Below are 19,980 nucleotides of genomic sequence, written 5' to 3' on the forward strand. Positions count from 1 at the left end.
AAAGAGTGTCAGGATTTAGGTGAAAAGGATTTTTATGAGTGCTTGCTTCTGGGGACAGAATGTATCAGTGTAGCCACTGAGGTGGAGAGTGCCTGAAGACAATAGCCCAGTTTGGTAGCTTGTGTATTTCCCTCGTGCCATTTACACATTTCCCAAAACCCAGTGGATGTTTGTATCTCACGCATACTGTCCAGCAACCGTACTCAAGAAAAACAGTAGTCAGAATATTGAGTCTTATGTCGATCTATTTTATTGTTTCTATAAAACTGTACTATGTTATGCACTCACTAGAACACTAACCAAATCACAGAAAACTCTGAGCTAACAAGGATTTGCTTTGCAGAACACATAAAACTGGAAAAAATAATTCAATTATACAAAGTCCAACTTTGCAAAAAAGATGATCTTTGTGTCAAAAATATATGTGTCCTTAAATCACAAGTGTGACTCATAGTTGGTGGGTATATTTCCATTTAGAGGACTCAGAGTGTAGTTGAGGAGGAAGATCTAGATCCCCGAAGATGCCACTAACAAGTTAAGCAAGGGATTAGGGCCATCCCTAAAGGGACCAGAGCTCAAGACTAGATTTCAGTGCAATGAAAGAATCAGAGGACACAGGAAGTCAACCTAATCAAGAAGTATTGATAGATGAAAATGGAGAAGATTGGAAAAGATGAAAGTGTTATGTAAGACTTCAGATTGGGCCAGGAACACGTTCCAATGTGCTCCTCTCAGGTACATAACATGTCAAGCTTAGACAGTCAAGATTAGCCAGGCATAAAAACTAATAAAGAAGAAGACCCCTATGTTAGTGCTAGCCTTGGTTATGACTAAGATGGGACTCTTGCCTGCCAAATAAATTGCATTGATACCTGTATCAGGGTGAATCTGCAGAGGTGAAAATTGAAGCTGTGCATTCATAGCAGCCCAAACCTGCTCTTCATTCAATCCTCTGTACTCCCTTTTATATATCATGAAATTGTACAATACCCCCGAATCCCTGTCAGAATTGGCAGCTTCTGATTATAAAAGCAACAGATCAGCAGGTCCTTTGTTTCTTCTCTGACCTCACCGCCTACCCCTCTCTCCTTGCCTTCATGTTCCATTTTTCCATAAACATGCTGCAGGTACTGCTCCTTCTGTCTGGTACAAGCTTCCTCGCATCTTCAAACTGCTTTCATTGCTGGTTCCATCTTGTCATTTGGTTCTTCGCTCAAACGCTGCCTTCTCAATAAGGCTCTTTCTTATCACCCTTTCTAAATTACCCCATTCTCCTCAGCTATTAATCACATCAGAGCTCTTACAGGCCTGCAGGTGGCATGGTGGTTAAGGATGCTGGACTCCCACATGGCTGACCATGGTTCAAGTCCTGGACCTGGAGGCTTGCTCTCTCACTTTCCCTCTCTCTCTCTTGCTCTGTCCCTCACTGGTCAAATTTTTTAAAAATGAAATAAATGAATGAGTAAATAAAGCTAAATAAAATAATTCTTTAAAAAAGAATCACATCAGTGCTCTTAGCAAAGTTGAAAGTATCTTGTTGGATTTGTATTGTGCTTATTCAAATGGCAGATTTGTAAGGATTTTTATTATTTACTGTGTCAAATGGATCAACGAATAGTCACTGCTTCTCTTGAGAAAACCTGTATATTGTTCAGATGAAATTTCAACACATGAACACATAAAGCACATGCAGGTCAGTGACAAGGAGCAAATGGAGGCTTGATTATCTTTGTAAAAGTACAGGGTGGGAAGGACCAGCAGATGGCATAATGGTTACATCACTGCACTTCCACATAGTCAATCGCAGTTCGAGTCCCAGACATGGTGGCTTAAACTCATCTTGGGTACATGTGCACCCAAAATCTCAAGAGGAGAATGGAGAAGGGATTGCAGTGTGATTTCTCGCTTTCTGTCTCTTTGTCTCTCTCTGGTGAGTGCACACACCCTATAGCAAAAATATCTCTCACAAAAAAAAAAAAAATGGTACAGGGTTGGATGAGGGAGCTAGAGAACTTTATAAACAAACACACTCTCTGAACCAAAAGTCAGCATTGGCTGTGAATAGCAAGATGGATTATCAGTGGAAAGACCTCTGTTTTTAACCTCCATTTACAGTTAATCTTTTTTCAATGAGATAGGGAGAGATAAAGATAGGGGTAGTCTTGACAGGGTCTCACCACATTGTGGTCCTCCTGCACCAGCCTCCCTACTAGTTAGGATTACAGGTGTGAGCCACTACGCCTGGCCTGTTTAGGTGGGTCCAGGAACCAAATATACATATACATGTATATGTATATCTGTGTGTGTGTGTGTGTGTGTGTGTTTAAGATTTTGGCTATAGGGCACATGCACTTGCTGGAGACAGAGAGAAATAAAGAGACAAAAAGTGATAAATCAACTCTAGGGGGGATAGCCACACCACAATTCCTTCTCCTCCATTCTCCTCTCAGGATTTTGGGCAAGCACGCACACGTGCCCAACATGAGTTTTAAACTACCAGGTCCATGACTTGAACTGTGGTCAACTACATGGGAGTCAAGCAGGGTAATTATTACTCTATCTTCTGGTTATTTTTTATATTTTTAACTATTCAGTTAGCCAATCTGGTTTCTCATCTCTAGGTCTTCTTTTTTAAAATATATTCTTCATTTTGATGAAAATCTTCATTATGATCATCTTGACTGGATCTAACATTAACAAAAAAACCTCCAGGAGTCAGATGGTGGAACGAAAATAAAATGCAACATTTTGCAAGGCAGACCCACAAAAAGGGATGCTGGTTTGAATCTGGAGACCTCCTGTAGCGCACTAGGCTCTTTAGTGTCTATGATCTGGGCTAGCTGAAGCTAGAAGTAGATTGTGGTGTCAAGTCCCTGTTAGAGGTGCTGTGTCTCTGACTCTGTCACTCTGTCTGTCTCTCTCATAGAATAAATAAATAAACTTAAGAAGACAATTTCCTGGGGCCAGCAAGTAGTGTGGTAAAGACACTAGACTCCCACATGGCCAACTACTATTTGAGTCCCAGACCTGGTGACTTTCTCTCTCTTTCTCTCTCTGTCTCTCTACAGTGAGCACACATGCCTTATAGCAAATTTAAAATAATAATAATTAAATAATTGGGAACCAGCAGTTAGCATAACGGCTATGTCGCTGGATTCCCACGTAGTCGACCGCGGTTCACGTCCCAGACCTGGTGGCTTAAAACTCACGCCGGGCGTGTGTGTGTGCGTGCCCAAGATCCCAAGAGGAGAATGGAGGAGAAGGGATTGTGGTGTGACCATCACCCCTGGGGGGTGATTTCTCACTTTCTGTCTCTCTGTCTGTCTCTGTCTGTCTGGCGAGTGCATGCACCCTATAGGGAAAATCTCTCAAAAAAAATAAATAATTAATTAAATTAAATGGAATACTTCCTTAAAAAAAGAAAGGAAGAAAGAAAGATAGAGAGAAAGAAGAAAGAGAGAGAAAGGAAAATAATCTAATGACACGTATCCAGGTGATGTGAGCTTTGAGAAGAAGACAGAACCAAAGGTCAGGTGACCCAGATTACAGGTCCTACATAAGTCCTGTGAATAAGAATATGGGGTCAGCAGGTGCTGTGGTGGTTATCCCTCTCTTTCTCTCTCTGCCTCTCTCTCTCCCCCACGCCCAGTCAAATTAAAATAAAGTTAAATAATAAAAAATAATTATTTTAAAAAAGAATAAATAGAACATGTGTCAGCTACTGTTTTAGTGAGTTTCAATAGAGAATATTGAAAGTTTCTGTCTCTCAGGAGTTGCAGCATACTGGAGGATAGAGAGAGGGAGATAAAAAACATTTTTTTCATGTGCAGCTTTCTATAAAACTATGTGGGCATTAGACTAAATTATCTGTACAGTTTGTCCCAGTGCTACATGTTCTGAGAAGAGGAGAGAATATTTGGAAGCCTTAGCAGTGGTTATTTCTGGGGAGTAAAAGTGTGGATTTAAATTTTTTCGCTTTGTTTATCATCACTTTCTGATTTCTTTTCTATAATGAACATGCATTACATATGAGATGGAAAAGTGTTTAAGAAAAATTGTAGAGAGTTTTTCTTTCAGTCCTGGGAACAGGTTCCTAGTGACCGGAAGGTATGTCACTCATCCATTAGTAATGGGCGCTGTAACGGGAATTGTCTTACCCTTCCAGAGTCTCTTGTATTACTTTATCTTTGCCTAATGAGGCTTCAGGGAGACTGCTCAGGGAATCCTCCCCCCTTTTTCTCCTTACTGCTTCTCTTTTTCTTGAACACTTGAAACTCTACCTAGTAATGTTCAGGCACACCACACACACACACACACACACACACACACACACACGGTCTCTTCTCACCCTCCCACCTTCACATCTCAGCTCAATGTTACTTCCTCATAGAGGTCTGTCTTGAGCAATCTAACAAGTCCATTCCTACCTAATGACTCACCATACCATCCTGGTATTCTCTATCATATCTCTTTTCTTTGTCTTTCCAGAGCCCACGTGTTAGCTTATAATTTCTTATGTATGTTGTTTCTTATCAAGGTTATTATAAAGAAAAAAAATTTCAGAACCAGAAGGTGGTGTGGTGGGTAAGGCGCTGGACTCCCATGTGGCTGAGTCTCAGACCTAGCAGATTGAAAAGTATGCTGGGCACATGTGCGTGCATGCCCAAAATTCCAAGAGGAAAATGGAGGAGATAGAATTGCAGTATGCCCAATCCCCTTCCCCCTGTGGTTGATTTCTCACTTTCCCTTGGTCTTTCTGTCTCTGTCTCTCTGGCAAGTGCACACACCCACAACCTAAAAAAACAAACAAACAAACAAACAAACAAACAAAAATCACATCAATCTAGTTCCTGTGAGTCTGAAGTTCCGCTGTGGAGAAGGGATGGTCTGTTGTGTTCACTGCCATATTCCTAGGGACCAGCACTGCCTATCACATCACAGGCCCTCAACTACTATTGAAAAGAAAATGAAAGAATGAATGAATGAATGAATGAATGAATGAATGAAAGAAATGACTCCTTGTCCTCTCTTTCATGAGTTTGATTCTCATGCAGTGGTATGCCACAGGTAAGCCCTCTGCCAGCTCAAAACACACCAATGCTAAATTTTCAAAAACTGGGGCCAGCAGGTGGCATGGTGGTTAAAGATGCTGGACTTCCACATAGCCAACCACAATTCAAGTCCTGAATGTGGTGGCTTGCTTTCTCACTTTCCCCTTCTCTCTCTGTCTGATCAAACTGGAATATAATAATAATAATAATAATAATTAATCATTATTTTTAAAAAGTTTTTCAGGCACTTTGCAAGTCAGTTGCTAAACTGATAATGTCTTGAAGCCATCATGGTGAGAGTGTTTTTTGTTTTGTTTTGTTTTGTTTGGAGAGGTTTTTGCTATAGGGCGCATGCGCTTACCAGACAGACAGAGACAGAGAAATAAAAAGCGAGAAATCACCCCCCAGGGGGGATGGACACGCCGCAATCCCTTCTCCTCCATTCTCCTCTCAGAATCTTGGGTACGCACGCACACGTGCTCGGCGTGAGTTTTAAGCCACTGGGTCCGGGACGCAAACCGCGGTCAACTATGTAGGAGTCCAGCAACATAGCCATTACGCTAATTGCTGGTCCCATGGTGAGAGTGTTTATACCATGAATATCAGCAGATGCCACATGTCACTACTCATTTTTAGGTCTAAAGACCTTGTTTACCAGGTGCTCTCACCTCCTAAATCCAAATTTAAATATTGAGATATCCCGGCAAAAACAGAATGCCTCATAGGTGACTTAAGATCTTCCAATAAAAATATATAATAATATAATAATAATAAATAAGTTAAATAAAATAATCAAAAGGGGGTTGGCAGGTAGTGTGGTGGTTAAAGACCCTGGGCTCCAATGTGGCTGACAGCAGTTCAAGTCTCATACCTGGCAGCTTACTTTCTCACTTTCTCTCTCTCTCCCTTCCTCTGGTCAAATTAAAGCAAATAATAATAACAAATAAGTTAAATAAAATAATAATAGAAAAATCTTCCAACAAAAAAGTGCTTAAAAATTCAAAAATACTAACTATATGCTATATAATCATTTACCTATTAGAAGTACTTCATCTTTTTTAAAGCTAAATTATGATCTAAAATATGCCTCTGATCACCTGAAGTTTTCGTTTCTGTTTTCCAGATCCTTATGTAAAGATTCATCTGATGCAGAATGGTAAGAGGCTGAAGAAGAAAAAGACAACAATTAAAAAGAACACACTTAACCCCTACTACAATGAGTCATTCAGCTTTGAAGTACCTTTTGAGCAAATCCAGGTAATGTCAAACATAATTTTGTCTTCCTATTCAATTTCATTCCTTTATTACATAAATTATACACACGGATCTTGTAAATTATCAGTGCACATGACTTCATTTGAACTGTCATTCTCATGTATATTTGATGCTTGAGCTACATCAAGAGGATGGGATAAAATATACAGCACAGGATGTGATGATTCATCACCCAAAAGCAGCTGGCATGCTGTTGAGCAAAATTAAAGTGAAAACGAAGAAAATGTTATCCAGCTCCATAAAGCAGCCGTTAAGGGACCAGGATCCCACATGGCCGTGACTCAAATCCCAGCCCCAGAGGCTTGAAAAGTACACAGTTCATATGCACATGGGTGCCCAAAACCCTGATGAAAGGAAGGAGAGAGCACACACACCCTCTGGCAATTACAAAAAGAAAAATGAAAATAACTTTAAAAAGTGTCTACAATATCCAGCAGGTGGTGTGGTGGTTAAGGCACTGGACTCCGACATGGCCATCCACTGTTCAAGTCTCAAATCTGGCAGCTTGTTTTCTCACTTTCTTTCTTTCTGTCTCTCTCATCACATGCCCTATAGCAAATTTAAAAAATAATAATAATAAATACAATAAAAACAATTCCTTTTAAAAAGTGCATCTACAAAGATGAAAAGCCAAGAGAAGATGAGCTTTTGCTACTCCCAGGCCATAATAAGTAATTCTCTTTATCACATATTAAGAGGGAAATAAAATTAAGAGATAACAGAAATATTTTTGGTTGATGCTCAATATGCAGCATCTTAAATTCTTATTAAAAGATGATTAACAATAGAGAAGTTAGGCTAAGTTGTATTTTTAGTTGTTTAAATTTAGCTCCCTGTGTCTGAGGTGGAATGGACAGGTATTTATTCGTAAAAATGGAATCTTAATTTGTGGGAACCAGCAGTTAGCATAATGGCTATGTTGCTGGACTCCCACGTAGTCGACCACAGTTCGCATCCCGGACCCGGTGGTTTAAAACGCACCCAGGTGCGTATGCATGCTTGCCCAAGATCCCAAGAGGAGAATGGAGGAGAAGCGATTGCGGTGTGACCATCCCCCCTGGGGGGTGATTTCTCACTTTCTGTCTCTATGTCTCTCTCTGTCTGGCGAGCGCACACACCCTATAGCAAAAATCTCTCCCAAAAAAAAAAAAAATGGAATCTTAATTTGTTAGACTATAATTGTTACAGCAGGAAGTATCCTATCAAAAGGCATTGTGGTTAACATGTTCAAAATAAAGTTCTACATGTAGCCACAATAATAGCATGTGATCTTATTATTTAGCATTTTTTTTAAATATATGTAAATTTTCTTATCCTATTTCCACAGATAGACTATCAAAATCTAAACTTCACATCCAATAAATATGGACTATTTCCTGCTAATCTTTAATGGGTTTCAGAGGTTCAAATTCCTTAAAACAGCACTACTTTTACATTTTATTAAATAATCAATATGGATCTATCTGTTCTGTGATATAAAGTTTGCCCGTGGGCTAGCATGGGGCAGAGGAAAGTTAAGGCAGCTGGATCCCTCATGGTCAGCTGAGTGGTTATAGTCTTGGACTCAACAGCTTGAAAATTATGCTGGATATGTGTGCATGCATACCCAAAAATCCCAAGAGAAGAATGGTGGAGAGGGAATTGCAACATGGCCATCCTCTTGCAGGGAGTGTGTGTATTGGGGGTGATTTTTCGCTTTCCTTCTCTTTCTCTCTTTCTTACTCTTTCATTCTCTCTCTCTCTCTCTCTCTCTCTCTCTCTCTGCCTGGAGAGCACATGTGCCCCATAGCAAAACTAAAAATAAAAAAGTTTGCCTGTAACTTGAGAGAGAAATGAAGAGTAGACGTCAAAACTATAATGTGGAGGACCAGCAGGTAACATAGTGGTTAAGTCGCTGGACTCCCACATGGCCGATCACAGTTTGAGTCCTGGACCAAGCAACTTGAAACTCACAATCAATGTGTATGTGTGCCCAAATCCCAAGAGGGGGATGGAGAAGATGGGATTGGATCATGACCATAACCCTTGAGGGATGATTCTCACTTTTCTCTCTGTCCCTCTCTGTGTCTCTAGCAAGTACACGCACCCTTTAGCAAAAATCTCTACAAAAACAAAAAAACAAAACATGGAACCTTCTAAATATTCAGAATAACAAAAGTCAGCAAATATTCTTTATCTACATTTAACCTATTCTTAGAATATTTTATTTTATGAATGAGTCACACCTTTATTTCATGAAGAAAGCTAATATAACTACATTTATTGTGTATGTATCATATGCCTATGTCCTTTAAAACACACTTTAATGCATAATCTCATTTCATCTTTACAATAATCTTGATACCATTATTATCCCAATCTTATGGATAAGGAAACTGAGGTTTGGAATTTCCTCACATATAAAAGAGGAATAGAACAGAGCCCATGTCAAAGTGAAATTTTACATCTAAAAGCACGGGAAACAGTGCCTAGCATACAAAACCACTCAGTAAGTGGTTCCTGTCATTCTTACTATTCACAGTGTTAATGGTGTCTCTTTCAAATTAACATTGTATTAGAAAATACATCTAACAATAAGATTAAATAAATATAGAGGACCAGCAGGTGGCATGTTGGTTAAGGTGCTGGACACTCCCACATGGCCAACCACATTTCGAGTCCCGGACCTGGTGACTTTGCTTTCTCACCTTCTCTCTCTCTCTCTCTCTCTCTCTCTCTCTTTTTTTTTTTTTTTTTTTGTCTCACTTTCCCTCTCTTTCTCTCCCATCTCTCTCTCTCTCTCTCTCTCTCTCTCACTCTCTCTCTCTCTGTGTGTGTGTGTGTGTGTGTGTGTGTGTATTTCTCTCTAGTCAAATTAAATGAATGAATAAATAAAATTAAATAAGTAATTATTTTAAAAAGATTAAATAAATATATAAACCAGCACTGTCCAGCAGAACTCTCTGTGATGACAGAAATGTTTTATCATCTGTACCATCCAATATGGTAGCCACAGTTGGCTAATGAGCGGCTCAGTCACTAGTGGGACCAAGAGCATTATTTAATTTTGACTTACTTCAAATGAAATTTAAATTGCTACCTGTGGCTAATAGCTACTAATGTGTAATATGGCAGTTTTAAATGACCAAAAAACCAATAACTCCACCATCACCATTCTCACACTGGTCCAAGGTCTATAACCTTTCTCGTATGCATTTATTTTGGCTATAGGGCTCATGCACTTGCCCAAAAGAGAGAGACAGAAAGTGAGAAATCATCCCTCAGGGAGGATGGCCATGCCTCAGTCCCTTCTCTTCCATTTTCAAATCAAGATTTTGTGCACGCACAAAACTCACGCTCCCAGCATGAGTTCTAAGTCACTGGGGCCGAGACTCAAACCACAGTCAACTGCATGGGAGTTCAATGATGTAACCATTACACCATCTGCTGGTCCCTACATTTTAGTATTTAAGGTTTCTTGCCATAGGAAAAAAAGATGGAGACAGAGAGAGGGAAAGTGAGAAATCACACACACACACACCCCCAGGGCGGGTATGTCCATGCCACAATCCTTGCTCTTCCATTCCCCTTTCGGGATTTTGGGCACACACGTACATGTGTCAAACAGGATTTTCAATCTGCTGGGTCTGGAACTCAAACCATGGTCAGCCATGGGAGAGTTCAGTGTCTTAACCATCATGCCACTTGCTAGCACCTCTCATATGCATTTTCACATGGTGGCAAATTGTTCATACTCATTTACTTTCTTTTTTAGTTATTTATTTAACTGTATTTATTCATTCATTAATTTTTTTAATTTGACCAGAGAGAAACACAGAGAGAGAGAGAGAGAAAGTGAGAAAGTGAGCCACCAGGTCTGGGACTCGAACCATGGTTGGCCATGTAGGAGTGTCCAGCACTGCTTTCAATAGCTATTATATAAATATGTTTGATTGCAGAGGATTTTGATTCCAGTCACTTGTTCACTAGCCTGTGCCAGTGAACCCACTGCTTTGGACCCACTGCCTAACCCCAAAGACATCAATTTACTCCAACAATTCATTTTGCAGTATTTGTTCAGTGAATTCTTTTGAGTTCTAAGACCATATTCCTATGAAAACAATATCTCCTGGCATTTTATTTTTTAATTCCAGAAAATAATATAAAGCAGGGCATTGAGATGAAATATCCTATTATAAACCACCTCCTGTGAGCTACAATCCTCTAACTTTATATTTTAAAATATGCCCCTTTCAAGCATAAATTGCAGAACATGCAAATATGTTGAATTTGAAGCATATTAAAAACCAAAGCATGTTTTGGGTTTCTGAAGCAGCATTTTACGGAATGTAACATTTTGTCAGGACAGAGGGCATCTGAGCTCAGTACAGAGTACCTTTGACAGTCTGCTTTCCTTGTCTTTGCATTTCCCTAAAGAAAATTATCGAGTGTTTCACCCACTAAAAGAGGGATTTAGATTTCCTTTATCTTGAGGCTATCAGATTATCTGTCTATTCTTCATCTTTCTCCATCCCTATGAAATATATTTTAAAAGAAGCAAAACACAATGATTTCCAAAAGCATGTAAAAACAATACTTTTTCCACCCTTCCTCTATGGAGAAATAAACTACATATGCAGCTGGAAATTTTTAGTCCAAGAACTTCACATGTTTTTGTCTAAGTGTCTTAATCAATTCACTCCCAAGCGGAATATTCAAAACCCACTCCAAACACTAAAAACTTCGATTATCTTTGTAAAAATTGTCCCCTGCCCCATTCACTGCAATAGGATGGCATCATGATGCATTTGCTGGGGTGCCAGTCCTGAGAGCCAGAGAACCTGTGTTCCTAGCTCCAAATACCATCCAGAGGTTCGGTAATTCTCTTGCTAATATGATCCCCCCAAGGCTGTGCAAAGGGAAGATGCTCTCCTTTATTGGCCGTGTGCTGCATTTTACATTGAGCTCCGTTTTTGGAAATGATCATTGTCTCTGTTCTGAGGCGGTATGTCTCAGTGACTTCTCTCAGCACATCAGTGTAGTAATTCAGTCCTGAGAGTACAGAGTCCACTACAGGGCTATTACTCAGCTAGCTCTTCATCTGGGCCTACTTTTATAATTACGTGTTCTGCTACTTTTAACTCTGGCCACAAAATATTATGCGTTCTACTTTATTTTAAATTCTTCCTTAATCTTAGCACTCAGTTTCCAGGTTGGCGATATCCCATATTCTAACTAAGCAAACTCATTACTTAAAACAGAAATGTGGTTTTTTTTTTCCTTTTTTGTGGTTTTTATTTTAAGAATTATTTTTGATTTTTTTAATTTATTCATTCATTTATTTTAATTTGACCAGAGAGAAGCACAGAGAGAGAAAAAGAGGGAAAGCAAGAAAGCAAGCCACCAGGTCCGGGACTCAAACCGTGGTCCGCCATATGGGAGTGTCCAGCACCTTAACCACCATGCCACCCACTGGCCCCAGAAATGTGCTTTTAAAAAGGGTATCTTTCACACCATAATGGTTTGCTTTTATTCATTTGGTCAGTTCCAAAAAGGAAGTTATTGGGCCAGTGGGCTGCACAAAGGGTAAGGCAGCTGGATCCCATGTGGCCGACTCTGCGATTTGAGTCCCAGACCTGGTGGCTTGAAAATTACACTGGGCGTTGGGACCAGCAGTTAGTGTAATGGCTATGTTGCTGGACTCCCACATAGTCAACCGTGGTTCGCATCCTGGACCCGGTGGCTTAAACTCTCGCGGGGCGTGTGTGCGTGCATGCCCAAGATCCCGAGAGGAGAATGAAGGAGAAGGGATTGCGGTGTGGCCATACCCCTGGGGGGTGATTTCTCGCTTTCTCTCTCTCTCTCTCTCTCTCTCTCTCTCTCTCTCTCTCTCTCTCTCTGCCTGGCGAGTGCACACGCCCTATAGCAAAAACTTCTAAAAAAAGAAAGAAAGAAAATTACACTGGGCGCAAGTACATACATGCCCAAAATACCAAGAGGAGAATGGAAGAGAAGGGATTACAGTGTGGCCATCCCCCCGGGGTGTGATTTCCTACTTTTGCTCTCTTTCTCTCTGTTCTCTCTCTCTCTCTGGCAAGCCCACACACCCTATAGCAAATTAAAAAAAAAAAATTTAAGAGGAAGTTATTAAATAAATCGTTGCAATCTAAAGGAATCACTGAAGCAAATCCTGTATGGTCTGAAAAGCTACTGCCATTTGTCACTACTGAATAGACAGTGGTTACGTAGTAAATGATTATTAAGAGAATACGTGGATGACAAACATATCTATTCCATTACAACTTTTTTGCTGGAGGGTGAGTATACTCACTAGAGAGAGATGGGGCGAGTGAGGACTAGGAGAAAGTACCCTCTTAATGGGGCATGGTCATGGCACAATCGTTTCTCTGTTCTCTCTCCTCCTTTCAGGATTTTGAGCATTCATGTGTACCCGGTGTGTGCATTTCAAGCTGCCGAGCCAGGGTTCGAGCTGCATAGTTGACCAAGTGGGATCTGGCTCCTTGAACCGCTAGATCATGGGACTAGCCCTAGTTACTATTAGGTCATCAGGGAAGTCATGACATCTTTTTCATGGTTTTCTGTGCACAAATGCATCATGACTGTCCTGAAAACCCAGTACTTTGTGAAGATGTTCACTATATTATCACACTTTATGTTCACAATCCTATAATTAGCTGAAATGCTGTATCAGTTTTCTGTAAAATGTTGGCCGTTATGGCCTGAAATGGTATTCTAGCATATGGCTGGTTTGGGAATTGAAAAGAAAAAGAAGAGCCTGAATACCAATGCCGGAAGTCTCACTGATGAGACAGTGACACAAATGGATTTAGAGAGGAGCACTAACTGATGCAGGCAGCGTGATGTTAATGGGCTACATCGGCCCTGAAACTGGACTCATTCCCTACGTGACTCAGACAGGCTGCATAGCTTCTGTGAGCTTCAAGCAGTCTCATCTGTATAACAGCAGCAATAGGGTCTTTCATGAGAAGAAACTGAGCTACTTCCTACAAAAGACTTGAAATAGAACAAAATACATTAAAAATGAACTCTTGGGGCCAGCAAGAGGCATAGTGGTTAAGGCCCTGGACTCCCACATGGCCAACTATGGTTCAAGTCCTGGACCCAAGGTTTGAAACTCACACCGTGCACATGTACCTGCAGGCCCAAAATCCTGAGAGGAGAGGAGAGGAGAGGAGAGGAGAGGAGAGGAGAAGGGATTGCAATGTAATCACCTCCGGGGGAGAGAGGGGGGGATTTATTACTTTCTGTCTCTCTATCTCTCTCTGTGTCTCCAGCAAGCTCACACATCCTATTGCAAAAATCTCTCTTAAAAAAAAATTAACTCTTGGTTATTAAGATGATGATGGTTAGATGGGGCCAGCAGGTGGTTGTGGTGGTTAAGGTCTTGGGACTCCCACATTGCCAACTGCTGTTCAAGTCCCAGATCTGGTAGCTTGCCTTCTCACTTTCTCTTTCTCTCACTCTGTCCCTCTCTGGTCAAATTAAAATAAATAAAATAAATAAAGTTAAATTTAAAAATTCAGAAAAGAATTCTTTAAAAAAAGAAAACGATGAAGGCAAGGCAATGATATGGTACAGTAAGAGAAAATAAAGATTGTCCTCGTATTCGTATTTCACTCATTTTTAGCTTCATCCTGGTGGCTAAAGATGGCTTCTTCCAATCTCCATTCCTTAGATCCCAAAGAGGCTTTGCAGGAGGGCTTGTACTGAAAGAGCTGAGTGATGAGTGTTTCTTTGTGCCCTCTTTCAGAAAGTGCAAGTGGTGGTAACTGTTTTGGACTATGACAAGATTGGCAAGAACGATGCCATCGGCAAAGTCTTTGTGGGCTACAACAGCACCGGGGCGGAGCTGCGACATTGGTCAGACATGCTGGCCAACCCCAGGCGACCCATCGCCCAGTGGCATACTCTTCAGGTAGAGGAGGAGGTTGATGCCATGCTGGCCGTCAAGAAGTAAAGGAGAGAAGCCTTTCTGCATTTGCCCACATAGTGCTCTTTAGCCAGTATCTGTAAATACCTCAGTAATATGGGTCCTTTCATTTTTCCAGCCATGCATTCCTGAAACAATTCAGTGGTACTTCAAATCCTGTTTTAATTTGCACAAATTTAAGTGTAGAGAGTACCTAAGCCCTTCATCATACAACTGCCCTCCAAATCTACTCTTCTTTTAAGCAATATGATGTGTAGATAGAGCATGACTGAAATGATTTATTGTATCACACCGTTGTATATACCAGTATGCTAAAGATTTATTTCTAGTTTGTGTATTTGTATGTTGTAAGCGTTTCCTAATCTGTGTATATCTAGATGTTTTTAATAAGATGTTCTATTTTAAACTATGTAAATTGACTGAGATATAGGAGAGCTGATAATATATTATATGGTAAACATAGTATCGTCTGCATTCCAGCAAAAATCTCTACTGTGAGGCACTAGTGCAGTTAAACTGACATCTTAAAGGACAACTTAAACCTGAGCTTGCTAACGAATTCTCTGAGCACCAAGATATGCTTACACCACGTATTCGGTGGGTGAATCCAATGTTGTAGAATTCCTTCACAGGCAAAACAGCATGATCTGAGCTGCATCAGGGCTGACTTTAAGGAAGTATAGCCACAAGCCAGAGTAGCACCCGTCTGTACCTATCTACAGAGCTAACTCATGGCTTCACTCCTACACTTGAGGAAGCAACTGGACAGGAAAGAACAGGTTCGTATCACTGCGTATAGAGCAACAGCATGATGGTGTGTGTGAGTGTGCATGCGTGTGTGTGTGTGTATGTGTGTGTGCACATTTGTTTGGGGTTGAGGAATGAGGAGTAGCAGCTGAGGTAAGAAGTCAGCATTTCTGAGATATTGCCTATTTCAAAAGAAAAAAGTAGCTCTTCATTACCACCTTTATACAAAACGTGCGTCCTGTGGATTCTGTTCTAAATTTCACACCTATGATAATTCCAGAAGGTTTGCACATTTGACTTTGTAACAAAATATTTTACTATACAATACCAGATTAGATGGAATGCAGAATATTTTTATCACCGCAATCTGTGCTTAATACACAAAATTACTTTGTGGTAAACAGACAGTATTGTAATCCCATCAAAAGATGATCTAAAGAAAACAATTAGCCATAGTTCTGAATGCACTTCAATTAAGCCAAAACAGACAGCTAGTGATCTTTTTATATGCTCTTTTTACTTAAATAAGTTTTAATTTGTCCTTTAAAAAAGGTGAAACAAAACCAAGAACAAGTTCTAGAACTGAAGCAACCTCTTCTGTATACTAGATGCTTGATGTAGGAGGAGTTTTTAAATGTTTTCAATGTTATTACGTAGTAAATGGCACTATTACGACGCTACTAGTCATTCCATAAGAGTCTTACAGGACTGCTCTTTGTAACACTGTGACTGCCGTGTGTGCTTAGACACGTAGTTTCCTCAGTGGATAGCACTCGATTTATTCCATAGTGATCTTGTAACAATACTGCCATTCCCTTCTACTGCACTGCCCAAGGTGTGTGTAGCACAAACAGTTCTCATTACAAAGGACCAATTCAGAACTGAAAAGCTATGCATAGGACAAGGAAGATACATAGAATCGGGTGGAACACACAGCGTTTGTCAAGCACTGTGCACTATTTCATATTTCTCTCTACTAGAATAGACAACCACTTTGTGGAAGGGCCGCCTCCCACTGCGTCTGGTCTTTACTCACGTCTGTGAACTACTTTAACATCCAGGCCACAGACAGCAGTGATGCTCCGAAGTGAAAGTTGATCTTCACCGGTATCAAAACAAAATGGAGGACAACTAGGCGTAGGCCTCATGTTCAGACTTGAGGAGATCCTGCCAAGTTTTAAAAATAAGAATGGAAAAGGGCTGATGGTAGACTTGGAACGTGGGGTTGGCTGTTTCCCAACAAAGTAGAATTCTTACCATTATTCTTTCCTCATCAAAAAAAGGTGAGCCCTCCCACCTCCCAGCCTAGTCATAGGAAAGTCCTTAGAACTACGACAGACACAAAGAACAAATGAAAAATAACATCTCCCTCTTCTGTCAATGGTCTATACTTTTAAAGAAATAGAGAGACCCTAAAATGCACGAGTCTTGCGAGATTAAATATTGGTTTAACAAAAACTGCAAATGAAATTTTTTCTAATATAAAGGACCACACGCTATCAAAAAGAGGGAGTCAATTGACTTTTTTAAATTCCTTAAATGACAGGAGCTGATCCTTAATTTTGCTATATTCAGCTTTAAGTTGTTCACACTGAAACAACACTTTCAAACAAGCAGGTTCAAGCTGCCTAATACACATTATTTCTTGCATTAAAGAACTACTAATGCATTCTCTTGCAACACTGCCAGACATGGGATTGTCACCATAGAATTAGTTGGTACTATGCCACCTTCACAAGTCAGCGACCGAACCTGCTTCAAGATCCATTCTCAGATAAGCCACATGTACCTTTCTGACAAAGCTGTGTAAAGTATTAGAAACTGATGCTCTAGAAAGATCCTAGTTGCCTTTGTGTATATTTACTGCCTGCTTGAGTGTTTCTATGTGTGGGTTTTCTCTGTATCTTGTAGAAATGTTGGGGTGTTTTCTTCTGCCATATGGCTCGTGGCCCGCGAGCCAACTACTTTAGCTGTATTTTACCTTCATTTTTGATGAGGTGGTTTAAATTTTGTTTCACTTTGTGTAGTGAATTCCACAGTAGTTTTCTGATTGTTGTTAAAAATGACTTAACATATTACACGGATATTCAATAAAAATGTTTTATTTCCTGTTGATGTTGCTGCCTTTCAACTCTTTCTTTTTTAATATTTATTCAATTTTATTAATTATTATTCTTTTTAACTTGACCAGAGAGAGACATGGAGAGAGAAAGAGAGGGAATGTGAGAAAGCAAGCCACCAAATCCAGGAGTCAAACCGTAGTCAGCCATGTGGGACTCTGGCACCTCAACCACCACGCCACCTGCTGGCCGCCGCAACTCTTTTTCTTACCTGATTCTGGTAGTCAGTCAGCAGCCTACGGATTTGGGGGGCTGAGAACTGATAGAGGTAGTGGCAGCTGCATAGAAGCTCTGAGTCACATCTATAAACAGAGTGGCTGATGAGAAGATGGTGCCCCCAGGAATATTTGGCCCCAACTGCCAGTGTTTCTGGGCAATCTCATTCTCAACATGTGTTTCTCTGTTCTTGTTTATGATCAGTTCATCTGGCTCACACTTTCAGGCATGTCTGCTTTGCCCAAAATGTGTCCCCCAGTGTTTTCACTCCAAACCCTAAGCCACATAACTTCTCCAAATTGGGACTGAACGCAGAATTGTATTGGGTCATCAGAAAAGTCAGGATGCATTTATTTTTTTAAAGGGTTTTGCTATAGGGCGCATACACTCGCCAGACAGACAGAGAGAGACAGAGAGTCAGAAAGCGAGAAATCACCCCCCAGGGGGCATGGCCACTCCACGATCCCTTCTCCTCCATTCTCCTCTCGGGATCTTGGGCACGCATGCACACGCGCACAGCGTGAGTTTAAACCACCAGGTCCAGGACGTGAACCGCAGTCAACTATGTGGGAGTCCCGCGACATAGCCATTACGCTCACTGCTGGTCCCAGTCAGGATGCATTTTTGCAGAGAAAAGCATAGCACAATATGTCATGGCTTTTCCGACAACCCAGTATTCACCCTGTTTTCAAAGGGCACGTGACATATTAAAGTCCCCGCCTGTTATAATTGCTAGGAGGAATCAGTAAACACCATTCCTCCACTAAATTCAACAGTTTCCAGCTTTTTACAGTGTACCACGCTTTTCCTGATGCTGGAGCCTGTCGTCTCGAGCAGATACGGAAATACAAGACCAGTGCACCTGATGTATCTTTAAAAGTAAGCACTTCAGGGCCCCTGAGAACTTACTCTAGACCAGTTAGAGCAGACACCACAGGGTGTCACCCTGATACCCCTTCAAAATCGAGGCTCCCATCCTGCAGCTGCCCGCCATGTTGCCAGCTGACTGCTGTGTCCCTCTGCCCTCTACTGAAGGAAACTGCCTCACCTAACTCATGCATCCCTCCCGGGGAGTAGCCTGCATTCAAAGACTTATTCAAGAGTTCCCTGAAGTGCTAGGTTAGTTGAAGTTGCTTTTGCAATTGCATTGCAGTTCAATTTCTCTGACTGGCCAGTGGATTTTCCTCACTCCTTTACAAATTTTGTTGCCAAGATGACTCCCCGATGTAACCCACGCATGTATAGCTTCATCAGAATCTGTATCCAAGGGTCCCCCCCTCCTACAACACATTTTTTTGTTTTTGAAAGATTTTTGCTATAAGGTACATGTACTCACCAGAGAGACAGAAAGTGAGAAATCACACCTAGAGGGGATGGCCACACCACAGTCCCTTCCCCTTTATTCTCCTCTCAGGGTTTTGAGCATGCACACACATGTGCCCAGCATGAGTTCCAAGCCACCGGGTCCAGCACTCAAACCATCATGGGCCATGTGAGAGTCCAGCACCATAATCACTATGCCACCTGCTGGCTCCTACAACACTTTCTTTTTAGGAGATGTCAAGAAGAATTTGGTAGAGAAGATGATAACAGCAAAGTACTGAAAGAACTGGTAGGAATTACCCATCTCAGCGTGGGCAAGTCTCCTGGAACATTTATGTCGTTTGACAAAGTTATCCATGATAAAGTCTTTAACAGCTGACTATGTCCTACATCCCTCAACCCTCTCTGCTAGCCACTGCCAAATAAGGATGGAGACTAAGCCAAACTGCTTAAACAGCCAAAAGAATGACCATGCAAGTTCTGAGCACTGCAAAGGAGTAGTTGGCAAATGGTTCTACATGTGACTTTAGAAAACAAAATGCATGACACATTAGGGGGAACCAGAAAAAAAATTAGAATGCTAGAAACAATTGTTTACTTCTAATTCTTAAGGATTCTACATTTCTTAAAACACTGTTTGTTAAGAGAAATTTTTGCTACAGGCCTCATGCACTCACCAGAGAAACAGAGAGAGAGAAAATGAGAAATCACCCCCCCCCCATGGGGGATGCCCACACCATAATCCTTTCTCTTTCATTCTCTTAGGATTTGGGGCATGCATGCACACACACACACACACACACACACACACACACACATACACACGGTGTGTTACAAGCCTCCAGGTCCAGGAATTGAACTACGATCAGCCATGTGGGAGTCCAGCTCCTTAATCACTATGCCACCTCCTGGCCCCCTAAAACACTTTTGAAATTAAGTCCAAAATTATTTAGAGACTATGTCTTTATTATGAAAAAAATTCATCTCATCCTTTCTTTCAATGTGTGTTAGTCCAAAAGATTTGAAAGTCTAAGACACTTAGGATATTTTTTATGTGTGTTAGGGAATCAAAACCACTTCAGGTATTTCAAAGAGGACTTTAATATAAGACTTTGGTCACATAAGGAGAGCCGAGAAGGTCCAGACAGCAGCTAATTCAGAGAGTAGGAGACTACACCTAAGGCTGCGAGAAGGAAATAGGCCCTAAAACCCCAGACTGAAGAGAAGGAGCTACTACCCTGGGGAAGGAACCACGAAGGCTTAAGAGTCCTTGAACCAAGAAAGGGGCTCCACACTG

The 19,980-nt window shown here is 41.0% G+C and overlaps 1 protein-coding gene across 2 annotated transcripts in view; it reads left to right on the forward strand.

The window, feature by feature from the left end:
* The window catches only part of SYT1 (synaptotagmin 1), a 661,960-nt gene extending 645,606 nt beyond the window's left edge, over positions 1 to 16,354 (forward strand). For both annotated transcript variants that reach the window (XM_006142860.3, XM_006142859.3), the window contains exons 10-11: positions 6,175 to 6,308; positions 14,098 to 16,354. In XM_006142860.3, coding sequence (XP_006142922.1) covers positions 6,175 to 6,308; positions 14,098 to 14,304 — 341 coding nt within the window. In that variant the 3' untranslated portion in view covers positions 14,305 to 16,354. The remainder of the gene's footprint in view (positions 1 to 6,174; positions 6,309 to 14,097) is intronic.
* The last annotated feature ends 3,626 nt before the right edge of the window (positions 16,355 to 19,980 follow it).

The sequence above is a fragment of the Tupaia chinensis genome, unplaced genomic scaffold (genome assembly GCF_000334495.1).
Source record: "Tupaia chinensis unplaced genomic scaffold, TupChi_1.0 Scaffold000085_1, whole genome shotgun sequence".
NCBI lineage: Eukaryota > Metazoa > Chordata > Mammalia > Scandentia > Tupaiidae > Tupaia > Tupaia belangeri.